Source organism: Sapajus apella, unplaced genomic scaffold (assembly GCF_009761245.1).
Source record: "Sapajus apella isolate SASKATOON/1434 unplaced genomic scaffold, GSC_monkey_1.0 scaffold6, whole genome shotgun sequence".
Lineage (NCBI taxonomy): Eukaryota > Metazoa > Chordata > Mammalia > Primates > Cebidae > Sapajus > Sapajus apella.
Genome location: NW_022436946.1, coordinates 43,465,239 through 43,487,488, shown reverse-complemented (window position 1 = coordinate 43,487,488; position 22,250 = coordinate 43,465,239). Strand labels below are relative to the sequence as shown.

The 22,250-nt window shown below is 42.1% G+C and overlaps 1 protein-coding gene and 1 long non-coding RNA gene across 8 annotated transcripts; one reads left to right on the top strand and one right to left on the bottom strand.

The window, feature by feature from the left end:
• Window positions 1-887: 887 nt before the first annotated feature.
• PRDM1 (PR/SET domain 1) lies at window positions 888-21,884 on the top strand. Of its 7 annotated transcripts, none has more exons than XM_032275148.1 (7): window positions 888-1,185; window positions 2,774-3,122; window positions 10,095-10,214; window positions 13,821-14,073; window positions 19,023-20,131; window positions 20,589-20,717; window positions 21,117-21,884. In XM_032275148.1, the coding sequence occupies exons 3-7, from the start codon at window positions 10,107-10,109 to the stop codon at window positions 21,690-21,692; spliced, it is 2,175 nt and encodes a 724-aa protein (XP_032131039.1). In that variant the 5' UTR covers window positions 888-1,185; window positions 2,774-3,122; window positions 10,095-10,106; the 3' UTR covers window positions 21,693-21,884. The 7 variants fall into 7 exon arrangements, with proteins under 7 accessions (XP_032131039.1, XP_032131037.1, XP_032131035.1 ...); XM_032275146.1 differs by having other exon boundaries at window positions 898-1,185; window positions 2,774-3,022; XM_032275144.1 differs by lacking the exon at window positions 888-1,185 and adding an exon at window positions 2,145-2,501 and having other exon boundaries at window positions 2,774-3,022.
• On the bottom strand, window positions 1,743-12,463 carry LOC116549529. Its single transcript, XR_004267924.1, has 2 exons — window positions 12,271-12,463; window positions 1,743-2,466 (listed from the first exon to the last, which is right to left on the bottom strand). It is a non-coding gene; the product is annotated as an uncharacterized LOC116549529 (long non-coding RNA).
• Window positions 21,885-22,250: the final 366 nt, after the last annotated feature.

Sequence of the window (22,250 nt, the reverse complement as noted above, 5' to 3'; positions counted from 1 at the left end):
TCTCTGAATTAAAGGATTCCTTGCTGAAGGCACAAGACCATTGAAGGAAGTAAAGCATCTGGTTTGTTTTGTAATGAGAAGCAGGAATGCAAGGTCCACGCTCTTAATAATAAACAAACAGGACATTGTATGCCATCATCACAGGATGTCCTTCCTTCAACAGAGGACTGACTGGGCTGGAGGAAAAGCTGGCCGAGGCTCAGAATAAGCCCCACTAATTACTGCCTCCGACCGATTTCCACTTGTAGTGATCAGTTCAATATTCCTCTGAACTGTGAAACGATTAATGCTCTACGTTTTACTTACACTCGGGAAGTCTGCCTGTGGGTTCTGGGAGGAGAGGAAAAGAAAACAAACATTAATCTGTAGAATTATAACTTTTTCCTTTTCCCCTATTTAGTAAATAGTTAAAAGAGGAAAAGCTAGTTCTGCCAAGTTTGAACGTTAGCAGGAGAAATGGAATGTTGCAAGTTTTGGGGCGGGGGGGGTGGTGGTGCGGGGAAACGTGTGCTACATACACAACAGCTTGAGGACCAGACGGCTCCACTGTATTACATTAGCTGCAAAACAATTTAACCTGCTCTTTTGAAGTAAGAGTTGTGTCTTTTGTACCTGGGGATTTGAGCTGAGAAGTTACAAAATGTGTAGGTAAATTTTAAGTTTCTTTAAGGAAAGTGTGCCCCCTAATTCTGCCGCGCCAGGAAGGAGATCGATCTGGAGTGTTTAGAATACAATAGAGCCCAAGTAAGGTTAAGTGCTGTCAAAGGGAAGTAAGATTCCAAGTCAATGTTGAAATTCACTAAGCTCTCGGCGGCTGCGCTCGAAATCTGGGGGAAAGCCCTGGGCTTGGCCAGGTGGTTGGCCACGCCCCTATTCGGCCGAGTGGCTAAGGCAATCTGAAGCAGGGAGGGGAAACCAGACACACACAGTGCGCCGTGACACTAGGCCCTCCAGTGTTGCGGAGAGGCAAGAGCAGCGCGGAGAGGCGAGAGCACCTGTCCGCCCGGAGCTGGGACGCGGGCGCCGGGGCGGCCGGACGAAGCGAGAAGGGACCGCCGCCGAGGTGCGCGTCCGTGCGGCTCAGCCCAGCGGGGGACGCGGGGAGAATGTGGACTGGGTAGAGATGAGCGAGACTTTTCTCAGATGTTGGATATTTGCTTGGAAAGACGTGTGGGTACGACCTTGGTAAGGAACTTGAATTTTTTTTTTTTTAATTCCGAAATTGATCTGAAAACTCTCTTTTCTTTTACTTTTTTTATTTTTTGCCAACGTAGTCGCAGTAGAAACATGTTTCTGCTTTAGTGCATTTAGTGCTGTCAAACATTTGTAAGACTTTCCTTATGAATCATTAACCCTTTCAGTTCTAGACATAATTGTCAATTCATTGAAATTTCAGTAGTAGTTCCTGCTCACACCCGTCAAACTATTCTGGGTTGGCTGAAGTTTTCAATTTTATTTTATTTTTAACATGTACTTGGCATCATGACTCTACATGTTGGAACTAAATAAAAATATGCAGGTTTGTTTAAGTCGTAACTGAGGGAAAAACAACTTTGCTTCCAACCTTTTTTTTTAAAAGCATCCTATTTAGAGAAGTGGAAGAATGTAAAAATCTTGAAGGACTTCCACAGAATGTTATGTTTACATTTTAACAAATATACATTCTTACATGGAAATGATATCCATATTCCTAATTTTTATCAAACATGTCTATATGAGAAAACATTACAGAAGTTGTTTACTTTTTTTTTTGCCTTTGGGAAACACTTTTTTCTGAGTGTGAGGGAGGATTTTCGGGAATATCGTTATCAGTTTACAAGTGGAAGCAGAGATTGTCCTCCAAGTCTTCTAAATTTGTTGTAACTTTAGTTACAGTAAACTGTAGTACATCAGTGACTTCTGGGAATTCATACACTTTCAGACTTAAATGGAAAGTGCTATTTGTAGCTGAAGGGTCCTAAAGGAATTCTCTCCAGGGAATTTTATTGAACAGTTTTATGTTTTGTTTTTGCTTTTTCAATTTGGTGCTATATGCCTGCAAGTCAGAAGACACTGCAGGCTGTTTTCTCCTTCACTCATTTTTCCTCCTCTTTTCCTGTGGTCCAAGTGATTTCTAAGAGGCCGTAGCTCAGTGATGCTGGCAGGATGCAACCCTTTTCAGCCTTCCATGTGAGAGGATGAAAGAGCTCGAAGCAGAGGGGGGAGGCAGTTGTTTTGAAAGTTGTTTTGCGTTGGGAGCTGGTGGGAAAGTTCAGTCTTCCCCATTTGGAAAAGGCAGGCTGGGTTCCGCTCCTGCACCACACGCGCTTTCCATTTTTAGCTTCATTCAGAGGCAGACAGAGCTCCTTCCTCTTCCTCTCCTTGTTTGTGACACTTTTCTGAGGCAGCTTTTCCACAGTGCCGAGGGTCTGGCGGCCATGACCCCAGGCATTCTGGGACACTGGACTGTGCGCCCACAACATTTTTCTGCCGTGAGAGGTAAAGCCAGGGATTGTTCAGAGGTGATTCTTTTTTTTTTTTTTTCTTTTCATTCTCCCCCGCCCCCCCGAGTGTGGCTGCCACTTTTTTTTTTTTTTTTTTTTTTTAAGCTAAGAGTAGCATTTAAAAACAAGGCAGTTTACTTTATACGGCTTTTTGGCTCTTACTCAACTGTACCAAGCACTCTGCATCTGCTTTTCAAGTCTTCAGACTACTGTATTAGTCATAGCCTCTCAGAGGGAGCCACAGGAACGGCGGGACAATGAGGATTAAAGGCCTTTCCCTTCTCTTCCAGGCTGCCCCCAAGTGTAGCCCTGGCGCTGTGAGGTTTCAGGGATTGGCAGAGGGGACCGAGGGAACCATGAAAATGGACATGGAGGATGCGGATATGACTCTGTGGACAGAGGCTGAATTTGAAGAGAAGTGTACATACATTGTGAACGACCACCCCTGGGAATCTGGTGCTGATGGCGGGACTTCGGTTCAGGCGGAGGCATCCTTACCAAGGAATCTGCTTTTCAAGTGTGCCACAAACAGCAAAGAGGTAAGCCTCTGGTTTATTGCCGAAGAAGATTGGGACCTGGCGCCAAATCTCCCTACTTGCCCTTGAGACCTTGTATATCTCTGAAAACCTCTGAGACTCTGTAAGTATCAGTAAATAATTGATTTCTCTATTCAATTCTTGCATTGCTTTCTCTTTCCCTAAATCATTTCCTTCTCATTTCCTCCAGCCTTCAACCGTTCCATCCTAGTTAGTAAACAGTTAAACATTTTGGCAAATTGACATGTCTTAGAAAAGTGCCTTGCAGCCTACGGTGGGTGAAATTGTCAGTGTACTCAAACGTCAAGAAAGCTCTGGGCTGGACCCACTGGCCCTGTTGTACAATATCTCTTAAGGGAGAAAACTTTCTTAGAAAAAAATGTTTTAATGTTTCTTTTGTCTCCCTTTGGTAATTAGTTGGCTTTATTCTTTTTAACGAGCCAACTTTATTAGCTGGGTTTCTAAAATTATTCTCAAAACTTTGACGTGTTTATGAAGTAAAGTGATGGTATAAACCGAGAAAGGGGGTCATGTAAAAGTGTCCTCTGTCCGGATGACTTCAGAGCTAACCACTGTTTATCTGCGGCAGCTCCTTTGCTGGGGCTGGGCTGGCAGGCCAATTCCTTATTGGCCTCTGAAGTGGGTACACTCTTTGTTGTTTCAAAGGGGATGAAAACCCAAACTGGGAATGAGCAACTGATTTCTGTTTACCTTTTATATAAAGACTATAGTTAGGCGTGAAGTTTAGCTGTGAAATAACTTGAAGAACCACCTCTTGTTTTCAGAATTTGGCTTACTATAGTTGCACTCACTAGTCTACTACTGGCTGGAGTTGAATGAAGGGACCCCTCAGCAGACTTCCCACCACCACCGTTAGCAGGGAGCACTGTCAATCCTATTACTGCCTTCAGAAAATAGGGAAAAGAGGATGACTGGCCATAGGAATCCAGAATTTGCTATTAGGACTGTTCCTTATAGCCATGTCAAATCACTTTCCCCTTTCCCTGAGGAACAGTATTTGAAGGAATCCGGGAGCCTGTTTGGAAAACTCTTTGTCTCTTTCCTGTTTGTATGTCTGAGTCCAGTGTGTTTTTCTTTGGTGAGGGGGAGACACAGCTGTCTAAAATTAAAACAGAGCAATGCTGCTCAATCTTTCTTTTTTCCCCCCAGTGCTGGGCGAATGGAGGCAGACTTTATAAAAAGTAAAATTTAAATTCTAGTTGTACGGGAACATTATCAAAAACTTTAGCCCCAGAGGTCAGCCTTAATTATACCCCTTCTTGAAAGTAATGCTCTTCTTAATAGAAAGTCTCTTATTAATACATGACCCTTGGAATTAATACAGGATTTGTTTAGGTATATAAGGTTTGACTGTGGCTTTAAAAGGTGTAGTGTGTTTTTTCCCCATATCAAGTTTGACCAAATATTGGTCTGTTCCCAAGGTTCATTTGTGCTGTGTTGCCCTGTTCGCCCTTTGGGACTGAAATAAAAATCTCCATTCTGTGGGTCATCTTTGCCTTTTAATTCCATAATGTTCTTATCCTCAGGTCAGCTCTTAGCTTAAGTTTTTTAAATTTCTGTCATTCTCCTTTAAAATCATAGCTAAGTCAAGTAATACCCTTAGATCATTTAGTTCAAGGTTCAGAAAGATAGTCGCTTACCCAAAGGTATATAGGTAAAGCCAGACCTGGGACTTGAAGCAAAGTTCTTCTGACTTCTCCAGTAAGTGCTTCTCGATTATGCTATACTGGCCCCTCTTGGTGTCACTGTGGTTTTAGTTATCATCTTAATATATTTCAGACCAATCCTTAAGCTATTTTGTGTTATTTTTTCCCCTCCGAATGTATAACTCCCTATTTCAATATATTAAGCAACCCAAAAACAGACAGTGCATGTGTTCCTGAAGAGGGACCTTCAGAACTAACCTAAGAGCTCAGGGTTCTCTTACCCTGTTTCCCTATATTGTATTTAACTGAAGCACTTGAATAGAGGATAGTACATCTTTAAACCCTAACCATAAAGACAAGCAAGAAGTAAACTTGAATGTAATGGTGTCTTAAGCGAGTAAGCTTAAGAATTCATACCTGTTTTTCTGTTTCTCTCCTTTGTTTTCAAACTTCGGGAAAGGAGAGCTCCCTTTAGAGATGGTGGAGTTGAGCCATTGCGGGTAGGAGAGCTGCAAACCAGTACACAGACAGCGATGTTAAGGATTGATGAATGTTTACTTGATCATTATTCACTTAGTTCTTTAAGTTCCATGAGCCGTTGAAATAGGAAGTCTTTTTATCTGACTTATTAATCTCACCCTTCTTTAAATGTTTTCATTTAAATAGCAAAAGATGTTACAGTATGTACTATTGTGCTGACCTACTGGGGAATTTTTTTTTTACAACACCATTTTTCATTATGAATTTGTACAATGTGTCAGCACGTTTTTTTTTTGGGGGGGGTGGTTAAAAAGCAAAACATACAAATCATATTTCTGATCTTGACCCTCATTTTTAGATTGAGTTTAGAATCATTCTGTACCTTTAATAAAGCTGTTCTTACTTCCTATTTCCAGAACTAAAATCAAATATAGACCTACTATTCAAAACTTTGAAAATGTTTTAAACTGATGGGTTATTCTTTTATGGGGGTTTTCCCCTTGTTCTCCTGAAATAATCTCTTGTGACTACTTGACTACAGAAAAATCAGTTCAAGCATTCATATTTTAGAAGCGTTACCCTGTAGAGTTTCTGCCCTCAGTTGAGACTGCTTACATTCTAGAAACTCTGTGAGTCTCACCTCCCTGTATCTGGCTGATAAACATCAGACAGAATATGGGGACTCCCTCGGTGTCCATTCCGATTGAAGTCCATTATTAACTCAAGCCATCTGTAAAAAGTATCTCACCATCACATGCAATTCCCTCTTCATACTGCCTTTTATTTGAGAAATGATGGGCCAAGGCATCACCATTGTTTCCTGTAATAGAAAGATAATGAAGAAGGAAACCTTCCCCAAACACCTTTGTTCACTTCACTCCTTTTGAAAATTGGGTGATTGCCAAGCACAGTGGCTCATGCCTGTAATCCCAACACTTTGGGAGGCCAAGGAGGGCAGATCACCTGAGGGCAAGAGTTTGAGACCAGCCTGGCCAGCATGGTGAAACCCTGTCTCCACTAAAAATACAAAAATCAGCTGAGCGTGGTGACGCATGCCTGTAATCCCAGCTACTTGGGAGGCTGAGGTAGGAGAATCACTTGAACCTGGGAGGCGGAAGTTGCAGTGAGCTGAGATGGTGCCATTGTACTCCAGCCCTGGCAACAAGAGCAAAACTGTCTCAAAAAATAATAATAAAATAAAATTAATTAATCAAATAAAAATGGGGTGATTGCATGCCGAAGGTCTTGGTTACTATTGAGTTCTAGTCCTCACAAGACAAACATTCGTATGGTCAAAACAATTATAATCTAACGAGTCATTCTTACAGAGTGGGATTCAGGGAGGGAGAAGAGATAACTAGTAATTTAAATGATCTTAATGTAATTTGGGGAGAAGATGATCAGATGACGTTTAGACTTGGATATTGTTTCTGCTTAAAAGCCACTGCTGTTTGTGTTTGCATACTCTCTAAAGAAGGAATTTGCTTTTAAAAAAAAGCCTATATTGTCCTTTTTATCAGACTTTCATTAAGCATTCCAACTCAACCCATCCTAAACTGTAAAATCTCCTTCATTTTGTAAAATTGAAAAGAAGCCCTGTGTTTTGTCTAGAAGCTGTAGACGTCAGGGTGTGTTCTATAACTGAGGCCACTTACAGAGACAAATCTGCCCAATTGGTGGAGGGGTCTGCACCGCACATAAAGAGCTTCTGTGGGAGCAGGTGAAGCAGGGAGGTATTGAAGCCTGGTGTCCTCTTGCTGATCGGTTTATAGAAGGCACACAGCGGCCTGTCCCCAGTAGTAATTCTTTAGGACCCTGGTCAGTTCCAGTGAAGTTTCCTTCCTCAGTTAGGTGAACAAATTCTTTGTCTTTTTAGCACTATGAAGTTTATGGCACACACCAGGTTCCGCCTTAATATTTGCTTGCTTCGAAGATAGACTACTATAAACTATGAGTCAGGGAGACAGGTTATCTGAGATGCACATTCTGGATCTTTCTAGGACCAGAGGGAGAATTAGTACTTGGTTTTCTACTCCCCTTTAAAAACAATCCTGGTTCCTATTCCGCTCCAAAGCTACCTGGACAAGCACCATAGTCTTAGAGTGTCAGCTTTTATGTCATCTTTGAGTAATGTCTCAGCGTGCATTTGAGATGAAGATGTTTATTGTGTATTAGAATGCTGGACTTAGAATGGATATAGGTGGTTTGTAAGTGCTTCCAATTTTGAAATTTTATGATTTTTGTATCTTTATGTATAGATGTGAGTTTATACGTGCCCTATAGCACTGAATATAATTGAAATTTAAAATATTAGTGCTCTGTCCCTTTCCTAACGATGACCTAATATGAAGCTCTTTAATTTGTCTGGAGCTTGAGGGTTATCATAGAGCTCTCTTCTACCACAGAGCCTTCTCTTTTTAATTGTCCTCATGTCTTGCCTGTTGCACTGCATTTGTAAGGTTAGAGATGGCAAGAGCTACTTCCAGTGCTGCTTTTATAGCTCACTACTGACTAGTCCATAGTTGTGTTCAAATAGGTTTTGGGCAGCTTATGCTTTCTAGTTGACTTATTTTGGGGCACAAGAAAATGAGTGTTTATTTCGTGTAAGATTGATGATAGCTGAAAACCTAAAGGCCCATTCTGTAAAAGAATGGGTTTGGAAGAAGAACCGTGACCTCAATGCAGTGCTCCTTGTTAGTAATCAAGCTCTGACTCCCAGGACACCATCTGTAAGAGACTATAATTTAAAACAAAGTGGATGAACCAGTTGAGTGCCTTTCTTAAAATTACTGCTGTAAAGTAGATATGTTGAAAATATCAACTGCTAATTATTGGCTCACCAACAAATGGCATTATTTGTTTTTCCTGTTTGTCGTTCTGATATTATGGAATAATCACTGAAATATGAATGTCAAATGATTTGCATGTCATAGAATTCAATTCCATGAATTTTCCAAATTAATTAGATTCAATAATAGTATGTCCAAAACAATGAGCCTCTGAATAAGTAAGTCTACTAAAGCTTTAAATATATATATTTATATCTCAAGGCTGCTCTGAGATACTCTCGTCCCCAGTAGTTTACTGCCAACAAATACCGCTAATGACAAACTGTGATTAAAAGGGGAGATAGATGTAAATGAAGGCAGAGGAGGAGGATGGAGTGAACATCTGCTTTTTTCAACTCTCTGACAGAAATTCATAAAGCACCAAAAATAACACTCTTGTTTCAACTTGTGTTAGGTGTAGGAAAATTTTCTTTTTTTCTCTTTCCAGTCTGAGTATGCTTCATTGATTTGTATATTGAATACTAAATTGTTTCAGAAAAAAAAATGATCGGTTGGTAAGGTACTTAAATGAGAAAAGCTAGTCTGTCACAGGCACATAGGTGTGCCTTATCTATTTAAATAGAGGTTTAAATGATTAATGAAAGTCCCTTAATGAGGAACTAGAGTATAGTAAAACCAAAATCGTAGATTCCACTGTGAGCAACCCATGTACATTGATTGATTCACATATTTGGGTCTACCGTTTCAGGTACATGAATGCACAGGAGCTACTAGGGATATAAAATCTGGAAAATAAACATTATCATCTGTTGCCCCTCCCTCCTCCTTGGCCCATTTCAGTAATGTAGTTAGTAGGTAATTGGTAGGCTGCCTTGAATGAGAAGAAAATAAAAATAGGCAAGTGAGAGAATAAAAACCAAAACAAAACTGTAACTGCAAAATGTTGTAAAGGACTGCTCACAGGGGAGTTCTATTGAATAGTGACGAATTGCTTCCTGATTCATGGTTGGTGATTTTTTTACCCCCTCAAAAAGAGAAATTTATTATTAAGGAGGAACTGGTATAGTTATGTTTCTTTAGCAAGGCCCTACAAAGTTAAAACGTGTGATGCATCCAGTCTGAGGTCATTTCCTCAGACCTTAGAACCAACAGCTTTCCTCAGTATAAACTTAATTTCAAAGGAGTCCTTTGGCCAAGCGTAGTGGCTCAGCCTGTAATCTCAGTACTGTGGGAGGCTGAGGCGGGAGGACCACTTGAGTCCAGGAGTTTGAGACAAGGCTGGGCAACATGGTGAGACCCCTTGTCAACAACAACAACAAAATAGCTGTGGGTGTGGTGGTGCATGACTCTAGTCTCATCTACTCAGGAGGCTGAGGTGGGAGGATCACTTGGTCCTGGGAGGTCGAGGCTGCAATGAGCTAAGATTGAGCCACTGCACTCCAGACTGAGTGACAGAGGGAGACCCTGTCTTTAACACACACCCACACACGGGCCTTTGACCACTCTTGAGTAGAAGACTGGAGAAGAACAAAGTAGAAGACCAGAGAAGAAGAGTTACTTGAAAGATCTTTTATTAAAGAGAATATGCAAGCTATGAAAAAACAAAACAAAACAAAACACACAAACCTCATATGGAATGAAAAAAACACAATGCATTTGGTTTTTGGTTCCTTGGACTGTTGTGGAACAACCAAAGAGCATTATTTTGGTTTCTGAGGTTAAACCTATTTTATTCCCCTCAAGCACACTATACTTATGGTTTGAGGGAGAAGGAGAAATAGGAAACTAGGGACAGGCTGAAAGGGTCTAATCTTGACTGTCTAATTTTGCAGTATCTTATTCTCATTCTATAAGAAAATGGTTATCTTCTCTGTTCTAGTATGAAAAATAGTGATACAACTAAAGGATCCTTTATTACCAGACAATAATCCCCTAAACTGGTTTAATGCTTGGTTGAGTATTTGCTCACCCTAAGGTGAAGCTTGTTCATTATGTACGCATCATTAATGTCTGTTCTACTTATCAAAATTTTATTATTGTTAGCTGTATTGCCACTTGATAGTCCAATTTATTCAAATGAAGAGACTGGTGAACATTTTACAGTTAATGTAATTGTTTCCTATGTTTTTTCCTCTTTAGGTTATTGGCGTGATGAGTAAAGAGTACATACCAAAGGGCACACGTTTTGGGCCCCTAATAGGTGAAATCTACACCACTGACACAGTTCCCAAGAACGCCAACAGGAAATATTTTTGGAGGGTAAGTAAGGGAAATTTCTCCAGACTCATTAAGTATTAGGAAAAAATGGAGCTACAAGAGCTGGGTGGGTTACCTCCTTTCTCATCCTGTGCTGAGAAATGCTGGGCTCACCCATAAGTATCCAGGATCTCATGGACACAGGGAATTCTGAACAAATGTGATGAAACCGATGAAATGCTTGGCCTGTAGGTGGTTAGTGATGGAGATACGGGCTATATGTGAATCTTGATTTTTGCAATTCATTAGAGTTTTGTGATGAAAGGAAACAGTTTGTTGCCTTGCTTTAAGGTAGTAGGTTCATTTGCATTTCTCTGCAAGGAAGTAGTAATGAGTCACCAAGCCTTAAATTTCACCCCTTTTTGATTTCTTGCTGACTTAACTTTAATTGAATTGAATAGTTATCGCAAATGAATAATCTTTTTTTTTTGAGTGGATTCTCATTGTCGCCAGGCTGGAGTGCAGTGGTGCTATCTAAGCTCACTGCAACCTCCGCCTCTCAGGCTCAAGCACTTCTCCTGCCTCAGCTTCCCAAGTAGCGGGGACCTTAGGCGCGTACCACCATGCCCAGTTAATTTTTGTATTTTTAGTAGGGACAGGGTTCCACCACGTTGGCCAGGATGGTCTCAGTCGCTTGACCTCATGGTCTGCCCACCTCAGCCTCCCAAAGTGCTGGAATTACAGGTGTGAGCCACCATGCCCAGCCAGGAATGACACAAATGAATTATCTTGAAAGTAAATGCCATTAAGGAAGGATAGCTGGAAGATGGGGTGAGGGGAATGGAGAAAGGACCACAGGGCTAGTCCCATTTAAATACATGTGCCCCATAAAACGATTCCATTTGACAATAAGTTAATTATCTCATAGCATAAGGAAAATACAATAATGCAGGATGATAAGCTTTCCTTTATGACATCCAACCAAAAAAGATCTAGCTAGTACAATTTCCTTTGCTATATTAGAAAGGCCGCTAGAGGTGAACTAATTAGATGGAATCCTTGAGTAAAAGACTGGATTAGCAGTGAAGAGAAAAAAGTCAGATTGCTTTCCTTCTTTCCATAGATGTCTCAGGGATATATTCAGTTTCCTCAGTTAGAAAATAAAGATATGGTTACTTAAATTTAGTAAGCGTTTTTATGCATACTTACATGAAATGTACATTATTTGAATTCTTTAAAAAGAAACAGCTGCATGATAACAAAAATTGTGTTATGTTTGCTGTAGCTGATATTTTGCCTAGAACACATATCTTTCGGACAAGTATCCTAGACACTTCTGCTAGTGAATCACTCAGAAGGTATTCCTAAGAAACAATATTTTTAATCCAGGAAGTTTTGCATTTTTAGAAATTTATCTTACCATTTCCCAAAGAGGGACAGATTCACTAAGAATCATGTGCTAATAATATTTATTTAATAATTATTCCTGCTGAAAATGTATTAATTAATAATGTTGGAACCGTGAGTGCATTTTTGCCTTTATTGCCAATAAATTCTTCTCAAAAGTGAGCCATAAAGGTGCATACTTCTTGGAGTTAAAGGTCTGAATTAAGACAGTCCAGCATAAGTCTCATTAATGTGTGATCATTTTGAGAAAAGCCAAGAAGCACCTAAGAATCTCCCCCTCACTGTCCTGGTTCCCTGTTTCATTTAGAGATTCACTATAAGTAACTGGAAGGCTTTCCTTGGGAGGATTTATTTGAATCAGTCTTTCACATGCAGAGGATATTGTAGAACATCCCAGTTTTGCTGGCAGGAATATGAACATCTGTTCTGAGGAAAGAAAAAGTTTCATGCAAATTACACAGCCAAAGAAGAGAAGGGCTGTTCAAGTTGAGAAACCAGTGACATTTCTTGTAACTGAACTATGAATCAGCACATTTTAATCTTGATAATATATGGAAGTGCAATAAAGTGGTAGGAAATAGTGTTCATTTTACGTATGCGTTATTTTATTTCCTTGTGTGTATGTGAGTGACTTCATGGCATCGACATAGCTGTTTTTAAATGAGGATACAGTAAATTGCAGTCCGAGGAAGGCTAACTGGAATCAACATACCTGTAGCTTTAGAAAGCAGCTTCCGCCCCAGCGAAGAGTGCAAGAGCGATGGAACCCCATGTTCCTGGAAGTTTGCACATCAGAGTAAACAAACTTGAAAACCCCTCTTGATAGCAGAATTCACCCAGCCTTGTTCCATTTTCTCTTAACAAAACACACCGCAAAAGCTCTCACAAGCTGCTTTGATGAAGCCACATGTATTTCCCCCTTCACAATTTACAGGAAGTTACTCTTAAAAGAAAGTGATTCTGATGTTTACCGCCTGTGTTAAAGGGACAGAGTTCCTTTTTATTTCTGATAACGTTTGAGCGAAATACAGAAACTGTCCGTAGACTAGCACAGTTAGTACGTGAGTAAGGAAAAGCAATAACCTGCTGTCCGGTAAGAGCAAAATTCCTGCTACGAACAGTGCCTTACTGACTACTTGGAGACTGCAAGTCACAGAGGACACCAGGTATTGACTGATTATGTATGTATTAAGGAAAGGTCTTAAAGTCTAAAGAAAATGTGGTACCTCCTAAAAAGAGGGAGAGAGAGAGCACTTTGTGTGGAAGGATACGGAGTGTGTTTATAGTTTCAGTAAGAGTGTACATTTTAATTTTTCTCTTTCCCTCTGCCTCTTTGCCAAGTGGCCTGAGTGCATCTGTTAACCAGAAGTAGTATTTCTCTAGGACAAACTTGAAATTCTTCATTATGCGTTGCCTTTAAGGAACAACATACTTTCTTCCTGTTCGTTTTCCAAAAACACAATGCCTGTGGCTGTGTGTGTGGTGTTTCAGCCAGCCTCCTCCCAGATAAGGGGTTCCCTCTTCCCTCCTTTGGGTTGAAAGGAAAAAGCAAGGCTGGACACGTTTATCAAGAGGAAAAGTGACTTCTCAGTAGTAGACTGTCAAACTCTGGCTGCTGCCCCAGTGTTCACTTTGTTATGGCAGGTGAGGTTCACCTCTGCCCCACCCAGTGCTTCCACAAAAAGGCAAGGTTCCAAGTATTCATATGAACAAGTGTTACTTTAGGACTTGGAGGGTTGGGGGTGGAGGATGTTTGCATAGTTGAAGCCTTGGGCGGGGGTGTAGGAAACTGCGAGTACAGAGGCCATAGAAAAAGCTGAGACTCAGTTTGACGTCGTCAGCCGGCTTAGTCCTCTACCCAGTGACTCAAAGCACTAAAAGTCAGCATAATCAGAACTGAAGTCAGTAGCTCGCCCATTTGCCATTCACTGCAGTAGCAAAAGTAGTACTCTGTGGTGGGTTAATAGGTTTGAGGCAGCTCCTTAAATGAACATTTGTGTTTCATTTTTCTGTTATTTTCCCGAACATGAAAAGACGATAAAACTGAAATGGAAAAGGTAACTGACAAAGTGTGCCTTACCTGTTTCCGCCCTTATTTCTGCTGATTCAAGACTACACTGGCTAAACTGATTTGATTTCTTTTTCTAACGAGGCAGTAGGGGATCAGAAATCACACACGGTACGGGCTGTGTTTATCCTAAGAGGTGCTGGAGAGCTTTGGGGCTGACTTCCTTTTACATGCCTGTCTTCTCTTTTGGACAGATCTATTCCAGAGGGGAGCTTCTCCACTTCATTGATGGCTTTAATGAAGAGAAAAGCAACTGGATGCGCTATGTGAATCCAGCGCACTCTGCCCGGGAGCAAAACCTGGCTGCGTGTCAGAACGGGATGAACATCTACTTCTACACCATTAAGCCCATCCCTGCCAACCAGGAACTTCTTGTGTGGTATTGTCGGGACTTTGCAGAAAGGCTTCACTACCCTTATCCCGGAGAGCTGACAATGATGAATCTCAGTAAGTGGATTACAGAACAAAAAAATAAAAAATGCCAGTAATGTCGGTTCTGCCTCTGTGAACTAATAACATGTTGTTTAATTATATGGCTTCATCATCTGTTGGACAAAGTAGGTGGCTTAAGCTAGGGACTAGGAAGAGGAAAAACCTTCTTTGAGTCCCTATTAACTATTATGAAACTTGATCATTTAAATATATTATGTATGAAGAGCTACTTTGAGTTTTGAATTCAGAATGTTATAAGAAGAAATATATGTCCAATTCTAATTTATTCATAAGCAGTTGGGAGAATTACAGGGATTGGTCCAGTCATGCTGAGTATACAAGGTATAGCCCTTGTTTGAGATACTTTGTCAGGGCTTAGACTGCATCAAAACATTTATAGATACACATTTGAATGTACAGTTAGGATCTGATGTGGAACATTGTGAGATCATTGCTAGAAAAACTTTGTCATAAATTTTCAAGTATTATTCTAAATGAATAAGCGTAAAGATTTCATATCTTAGCTTCCTTCCTTACAGTAAAAAGCTAATTATCTGATCTGATCAGTATTACGGCAGCCACCTATCACTTTATCTTAACAAATTCTCAATTCTTAGGTTTATATGCTTTTACTTCTTTTATTTGATTAAAATTGCTGTCATGACCTCTCTCTGCAAAGGGCTACACCATTTGAGTCATTCTCAAGTGATCTCTGTGAGCGATTTCAGAATTGCCGTAAGATTCTAACCTCTGCTAGAACTATGGTTGTGTGTTCATGGTTAGACTACTATATCTTATTAGCAGTTTTAAAAGTTAGTTCCTTTTGGTTTAGTTGTTAAAACTAGGTGCTCAAGTTTTTGTAGCTTTTTGTTTTGATATCATTTCAAACTTAAGAAAATATTTTAAGAAAGGACAAAGAATTTCCAGTTACCCTTTACCCAGGTTTGCCAATTGTTGATATACTGTCCGTTTGCTTTATTGGAAGGCTAAATTGTTTTAGTTCACATTTTCACCTTTGAGACATTTGTACTAAATATCAATGTTAACATAAATTGGAATTTCAACTTTGATTTTAGGACCAACAAGCAAACCAAGTACTTATCCTAGCCATAAATAATCCAACTGTATGGTTATTTGGTGTTCATTCCACACTTCATTTTACTTCATCTTCCTTAACACAGCAAGATTGTGTTTGCAGTTTTCTGAAAATCCGGGGCTATAAAAGCAGCAGGACCTCCCTAGTAGAATCCCATTTTAAGACGTGTGTTTGGGGCCCGTATACAAAAGGATACCCTTGAGCTTCAGGAAAAGAACTGGCTCCCAGGCCCCCAGTTCCAGCTTGATGGGTCTAATCAGGTCCTGACCAAAAAGGTGGCAGTTCTTTTCCCTCACTTCTCTTCAGTGCTTCCCGAGACTCTGTCATTTCCCTATCGCTGAGCCTGCCAGGAGCTATTCAGCTGTTACGGCATCTGTGTGTGCCAGGCCCAGTGGTGAGGGCCTGGAGCAAAAGACAAACGCACAAGCACAGCAGCACTTTTGTGGCGCTCATATGCCAGCCGGGCACCTCAGAAGCATGCAGCTCCCTCCTGGCTTTCTCAACATGGTGAGCCACTTCCTCTTAAAGGTCTCCTTACGTTCTTTGAGTTTAATCATTCATGGATTCAGAGGAAAGTCTTTTGATTTTTGTTTTTCTTTAAACAGTTCATTTGAGGTGACCCATCCCAGTGACTTTGCATCAACCACCAAGAAACTTTTTTGCATACTTCACACACCCTGTGCCAATCAAGGGAAGGGTTTAAGGGCCTGGCATTTTTATTCCCCAAGGAAAGGCTCTGCACAGCATTTTAAGGTTCAAGTGCTTCTACTTTGTGTTCAGAAGCAACTTTCATATATACTGTGAAATGACACCTTTTATTTATCCCTGTTTATTTATGCAGAATGTATCCCCCTTTTATTTTGGCAGAATGTTTTCTAAATGGTGGCTTAGCATTTTCAAGTACATTTCATTGTCCAATATTGATAGTAAAGAATGAGAGTTAACAAATACCCAGTCACATTAAAACAAGATTCCTGCTGCCAGTTGTGAAACCAGTTGTCTTAGGCGTGGCAGGTGATGATTGAGACTGTGATCAGGAAAATTTCCACTATTTCATCAGGCCTAATAGGTAGATTGTGTCTCCAAATGAATTGTTTTGGGTTTTCGTGCATAAAGCACAACAGAGGCGGTGCAAGAATCTCCATGAGGTTTTAAATGGCAGTGATGGTTCAGATGGTAGAGTTTGAAGAAGGGATTTGAAACAAACCAAAGTAAAGAAAATTAAGTAGCCAGAAATCACAAACTGGCATTTTTCTAAAAACAAAGGAAAAGGAATAAAAGAACTAATAAAATTGAAACCCCTACCCCTCCCAAATTTGGGGGGTATTTTTTTTTCTGTCTATCTAACTAAACCATCTAGAAAACAGTTGACCAAATTATAGACTTCTAAATGTTAATCTGCTTTCTCAGTTTCAGTTGAAAAGAGACTTTGTTTTGCCTACTGCAGAACTTCTAGGTTCTTTCTTGTAGTCTTGGGGTTCTTATTATAGATCGAAAATGTGAGTCGGCATAATTAAGCCATTCAGAGCCTTGAGAAGCAGTTCACTCTTGAAATGACTCCGTCCGCCTACAGCCATTTAAGATTTCAGAACAAAAACAGATCTTGATTTTCTTTTTCATGTTAACTCAAGCTGCTGCTGAGTGGGAGAGTCAGAAATGACACCAGCTCCACTGATTACTCAGCTGCCGAAGGATGATTTTTAAAAATGCACCTTTACTGTATATGGACTTCATAATTTCCACCTGTAGAGCATCTTAGGGAGGCTAACATGTCACTCTGGATGTTCTTTTAGAATAAGGTGTGAATCTATTTTTCTGAAGGTATTAGAGCTGGCAAACATTGTGAATTTATTATATACTGGGCACTGTGCTAAGTATTTGGCATAGAAAGTTTAAAATTTTGACTTTTTTGTTGGCCCAATCATAAGTTTCATATCAGCTCAATAATCAAATTATATTAAGGTGCTTAAGAAGAATGCCTAGCTAAATGTGAGGGGCATTGCCATGGATGGACTGAAACTTTATGCTTGTTGCAAATTTATGCTTCTTCTTTGTTAACTTATAGAACCAAGGGAGTATGGAAGCCACTGTAAAAAATATGAGACTTAGATATGTAATTTGCCACCTAAAAATGGCTCACAAGTCATGAGGGTAAAGTTTTTTGTATTTTCATTTTTCTTAGAGTGGCATCGTTTTAAAAAAGCATTATTAATTTGAGCTTATATAGTTGTTTCCAAGTCATTCTTTTTCACCTTCATAAAATTCCTTCCTGTGGCTGTGAGATGCCTTGCTATCAGTTTTCCAGCTTAGTTGTCTTTCTTGTCCTTTACCATTTCAGCTTTAAAAAACAAAAGTGACAATTAGAACTTCCTGCCTGCTGGGCCTCACTGAAAGACTGATATTGGCCTGATAAGGAGATATTTATTTTGGTTTAGTGGCTTCAGAAATCCCTCTCCCTCAGCAAGCTTTCCATCACAGCCCCCATCAGCATCTTCCCTGATAGTGTTGTTCTCTGTGTTTATTCTGGGGCTTCAGGCTCGCCCAGGAGGAACTGATAACAGCTGGCAGGAGATAACATTCTCTGAGGGGCTCTCAAACTGGAATCGAATCCCTCAAGCCAGTCAGCCTAGAGAATAGATTTGAAGGGTTCAGTTCTGGAGTTTCACAGAGTTCATTTCTAGATCTATCAGATAGCAAGCCTGGAGTTCTTTCTCCACTAAATTCAAGCAGGGACATTTTTTAGATGATGAAGGATATTTGCACAAAGGCTTCAGCGCATTCTCCCAAACCTGCCGCCTCTGAAGGCATCTCCACACATCATCGACAGCCGATGCCTTCCGTGTGTTCCTAGGGCGGGGTATCCTGGCTTGAGCGACTGCCCTCCAATAATCAGAGCTCAAACCTAAACAACTTATGTTTTACTTTTGGTTTCCAGGCAAGGGCTGAGCAGGGAATTTTCAGTTTTCCCTGCTCAGATGGGTGTTTTCCGGAAGGCATTATTTATTGTGTAGCAGGGAGACAGGGCTGGCTGTGGCAGGGATAGTCTAGAACTGTCCTCATTGCTGCTGTTCCTAAATAGTACATTTACCAAGTAATAATGTGCCATCTTTGGGAATAAATGCTTTCCTCTTAGCCTGCTCTGTTTTCTTGAGTGCACTAAGTAATTGAACTGGCTCAGGAAGTACCTATTGTGGTTTGGCAGAGGTGACTGTCACGCCTTGTGATTCCAGGGGCTAGCGCTGCTGGGATCCTGGCTAGACCAGACAGAGCCTTGCTGAAGTGCTTAGGCCATCTGCACAGCACAGGTAAGGTGTGCCATTCACTTCGCTAAGCACCTTGGCATAGGCAGTTTGAACAGGGCTTTATCAAATTCGTATTCAACAAGAGTAGAGGTGGAAATTGATGACTCTGTATTACTTGAAATGAGTCTTAATCTCTCACATTTAGTTCTCAGGGTGTGCTGATTTCCTTTAGGTAAACCATGAACATCAGAAAGACTTTTGTTAACTTGTGACAGCGTCCCCACCTCAGTGTTTTTCCACCTGGTTTTAATGGGCACTATCTGACTCCAGCTCAAACAGCAGTTTTCTGTCGTAAGGTGTGTGCTAATGAAAACAGAATCATCCAAGTGCGGCTGTGTGTTCTGTCCGTGCTGCCATTGTCCCCCTTTTGCTGAGAAGGAAACGGAACCGCACTTCTGAGTGAGAGGCCCAGAGCTCTGTAGCATGAGAGCGCGTGGGAAGTCAGATGTATGGGATTGTGTTCCCAGCTGGTACTCAGGCTTTCTCAAGAAGGGGCAGCAGCTTTGGCAATTTTGCTTCAGTTCTCTCCAGGCTTCTGTGTAATCGCCCCTTCTTCTTCATTTCAGCACAAACACAGAGCAATCTAAAGCAACTGAGCACCGAGAGAAATGAACTCTGCCCAAAGAATGTCCCAAAGAGAGAGCACAGCGTGAAAGAAATCCTCAAATTGGACTCCAACCCCTCCAAAGGAAAGGACCTCTACCGTTCTAACATTTCACCCCTCACATCGGAAAAGGACCTCGATGACTTTAGAAGACACGGGAGCCCCGAAATGCCCTCCTACCCTCGGGTTGTTTACCCCATCCGGGCCCCTCTGCCAGAAGACTTTTGGAAAGCTTCCCTGGCCTACGGGATGGAGAGACCCACTTACATCACTCACTCCCCCATTCCATCCTCCACCACTCCAAGCCCCTCTGCCAGAAGCAGCCCCGACCAAAGCCTCAAAAGCTCCAGCCCCCACAGCAGCCCTGGAAACACGGTGTCCCCTGCGGGCCCCGGCTCTCAAGAGCACCGGGACTCCTACGCTTACCTGAATGCGCCCTACGGCACGGAAGGTTTGGGCTCCTACCCCGGCTACGCACCCCTGCCCCACCTCCCGCCAGCCTTCATCCCCTCGTACAACGCTCACTACCACAAGTTCCTCCTGCCCCCCTACGGCATGAATTGTAATGGCCTGGGCGCTGTGAGCAACATGAATGGCATCAACAACTTTGGCCTCTTCCCGAGGCTGTGCCCTGTCTACAGCAACTTCCTCAGTGGGGGCAGCCTGCCCCACCCCGTGCTCAACCCCCCTTCCCTCCCAAGCTCGCTGCCCTCAGACGGAGCCCGGAGGTTGCTGCAGCCGGAGCATCCCAGGGAGGTGCTTGTCCCAGCGCCCCACAGTGCCTTCTCCCTTACCGGGGCCGCTGCCAGCATGAAGGACAAGGCCTGTAGCCCCACGAGCGGGTCTCCCACGGCGGGCACAGCCGCCACGGCAGAACATGTGGTGCAGCCCAAAGCTACCTCAGCAGCGATGGCAGCCCCCAGCAGCGATGAAGCCATGAATCTCATTAAAAACAAAAGAAACATGACTGGCTACAAGACCCTTCCCTACCCGCTGAAGAAGCAGAACGGCAAGATCAAGTACGAATGCAACGTTTGCGCCAAGACTTTCGGTCAGCTCTCCAATCTGAAGGTAGGCCTCGAGACAGAGCAGCCCCGGGGCTGTGGGGCTGTGAGTGTGTGCTTGTGTTTGTGTTTAGCTTGCCCTCCGCAGGGTGTCAGTTGCATCTGCAGCAGTGTGAGCCTCAGGTTGGGAGAAGTGGGTATGGATTCTGCCTAACTTTTGCCACTTCTAGCTCTGTGGCTTTGGACAAGTGATTTCCCCTCTCCTGATTTTCTTCTGAATAATAATTTTTTAAACATGGGGGTTTGGACTAGAAGCTTAGGTGAAACATCCTGCTAGCCTGTGCTTTTTGTGCTTTTAGTTTAAGAAAAGCACCATTCTGAAAACACTAAGATTGATTCTGTTTAAGACTGTCTTGATGCTTTTCTTAAGCTATTTGCAGCCTAAACACTTGAGTCTTTGAGCAGAAATGGTAGGTCTCAGAGCCGGCTTGAGAGCAGAGCTAACACATGTGGCTTCTTCCCAGGTCCACCTGAGAGTGCACAGTGGAGAACGGCCTTTCAAATGTCAGACTTGCAACAAGGGCTTTACTCAGCTCGCCCACCTGCAGAAACACTACCTGGTACACACGGGAGAAAAGCCACATGAATGCCAGGTGCGCAGTATTCTCTGGGTAGACCTTCTGACCTTTGTAGAAAACGTCTGTGAGTCACCCTCGCATGTTCTACAGCCCGTAAAGCCAACACAAGCTTCTGCCTCGTCCCAGGCGGATGACACTGCGGGCCTCCCCAGTGCTCTGTATCTGCTGATGAGCTGAGAGGACAGGCCCAGCTTCCAGAGGGTGGGAAAATGGTAGGGGAGAGAAACAGCCCCTCGCGTGCAGTGTGCCCACATCCCTCTGTTTGCTTCATACCACACTGGAGGTGCCACATGGAGGCTTCTGACCTCCCAGGTTGCTGGGCATTGGCCTGTAAGCCCTCCCCTCCCATCGGCAGCTCTTAATCTTCTGGTCTTCCTGTCTCCCTTCCCTGCTGTCTCTCTGCCTGCACTGTAGGTCTGCCACAAGCGATTTAGCAGCACCAGCAATCTCAAGACCCACCTGCGACTCCATTCTGGAGAGAAACCGTACCAGTGCAAGGTGTGCCCTGCCAAGTTCACCCAGTTCGTGCACCTGAAACTGCACAAGCGCCTGCACACCCGGGAGCGGCCCCACAAGTGCGCCCAGTGCCACAAGAACTACATCCATCTCTGTAGCCTCAAGGTTCACCTGAAGGGGAACTGCCCTGTAGCCCCAGCTCCCGGGCTGCCCTTGGAAGACCTGACCCGAATCAATGAAGAAATCGAGAAGTTTGACATCAGCGACAATGCTGACCGGCTCGAGGACATGGAGGATGACATCAATGTGGTCTCTGTCGTGGAGAAGGAAATTCTGGCCATGGTCAGAAAAGAGAAAGAAGAAACTGGCCTGAAAGTGTCTTTGCAAAGAAACATGGGGAATGGACTCCTCTCCTCAGGGTGTGGCCTTTACGAGTCATCAGATCTGCCCCTCATGAAGTTGCCTCCCAGCAACCCGCTACCTCTGGTACCTGTAAAGGTCAAACAAGAAACAGTTGAACCAATGGATCCTTAAGATTTTCCGAAAACACTTGTTTTGTTTCTTAAGTTATGACTTGGTGAGTCAGGGTGCCTGTAGGAAGTTGCTTGTACATAATTCCAGCTCTGCAAAGCTCTCTTGATAGCAAATGGTTTCCCCTCACCTCTGGAATTAAAGAAGGAACTCCAAAGTTACTGAAATCTCAGGGCATGAACAAGGCAAAGGCCATATATATATATATAAATATATATATATATATACATATTATATATACTTATTTACTCCCATGTCTATATATTTGCCCCTGTGTATTTTGAATATTTGTGTGGATATGTTTGCATAGCCTTCCCATTACTAAGACTCTTGCCTAGTCTTAATTATTTTTTCAATGATAATCCTTCATAATTTATTATACAATTTATCATTCAGAAAGCAATAATTAAAAAAGTTTACAATAACTGGAAAGATTCCTTGTAATTTGAGTATAAATGTATTTTTGTCTTGTGGCCATTCTTTGTAGATAATTTCTGCACATCTCTATAAGTACCTAAGATTTCGTTAAACAAATATATGACTTCAGTCAACCTCTCTCTC

Coding starts and splice junctions, on each gene's coding strand:
- PRDM1 (XM_032275144.1), top strand. CDS start 2,178: ATGAAAGAGCTCGAAGCAGAGGGGGGAGGCAGTTGTTTTGAAAGTTGT. Junction 20,132..20,588: donor GTCAGCTCTCCAATCTGAAG/GTAGGCCTCGAG, acceptor GCTTCTTCCCAG/GTCCACCTGAGAGTGCACAG. Junction 20,718..21,116: donor AAAAGCCACATGAATGCCAG/GTGCGCAGTATT, acceptor CCTGCACTGTAG/GTCTGCCACAAGCGATTTAG.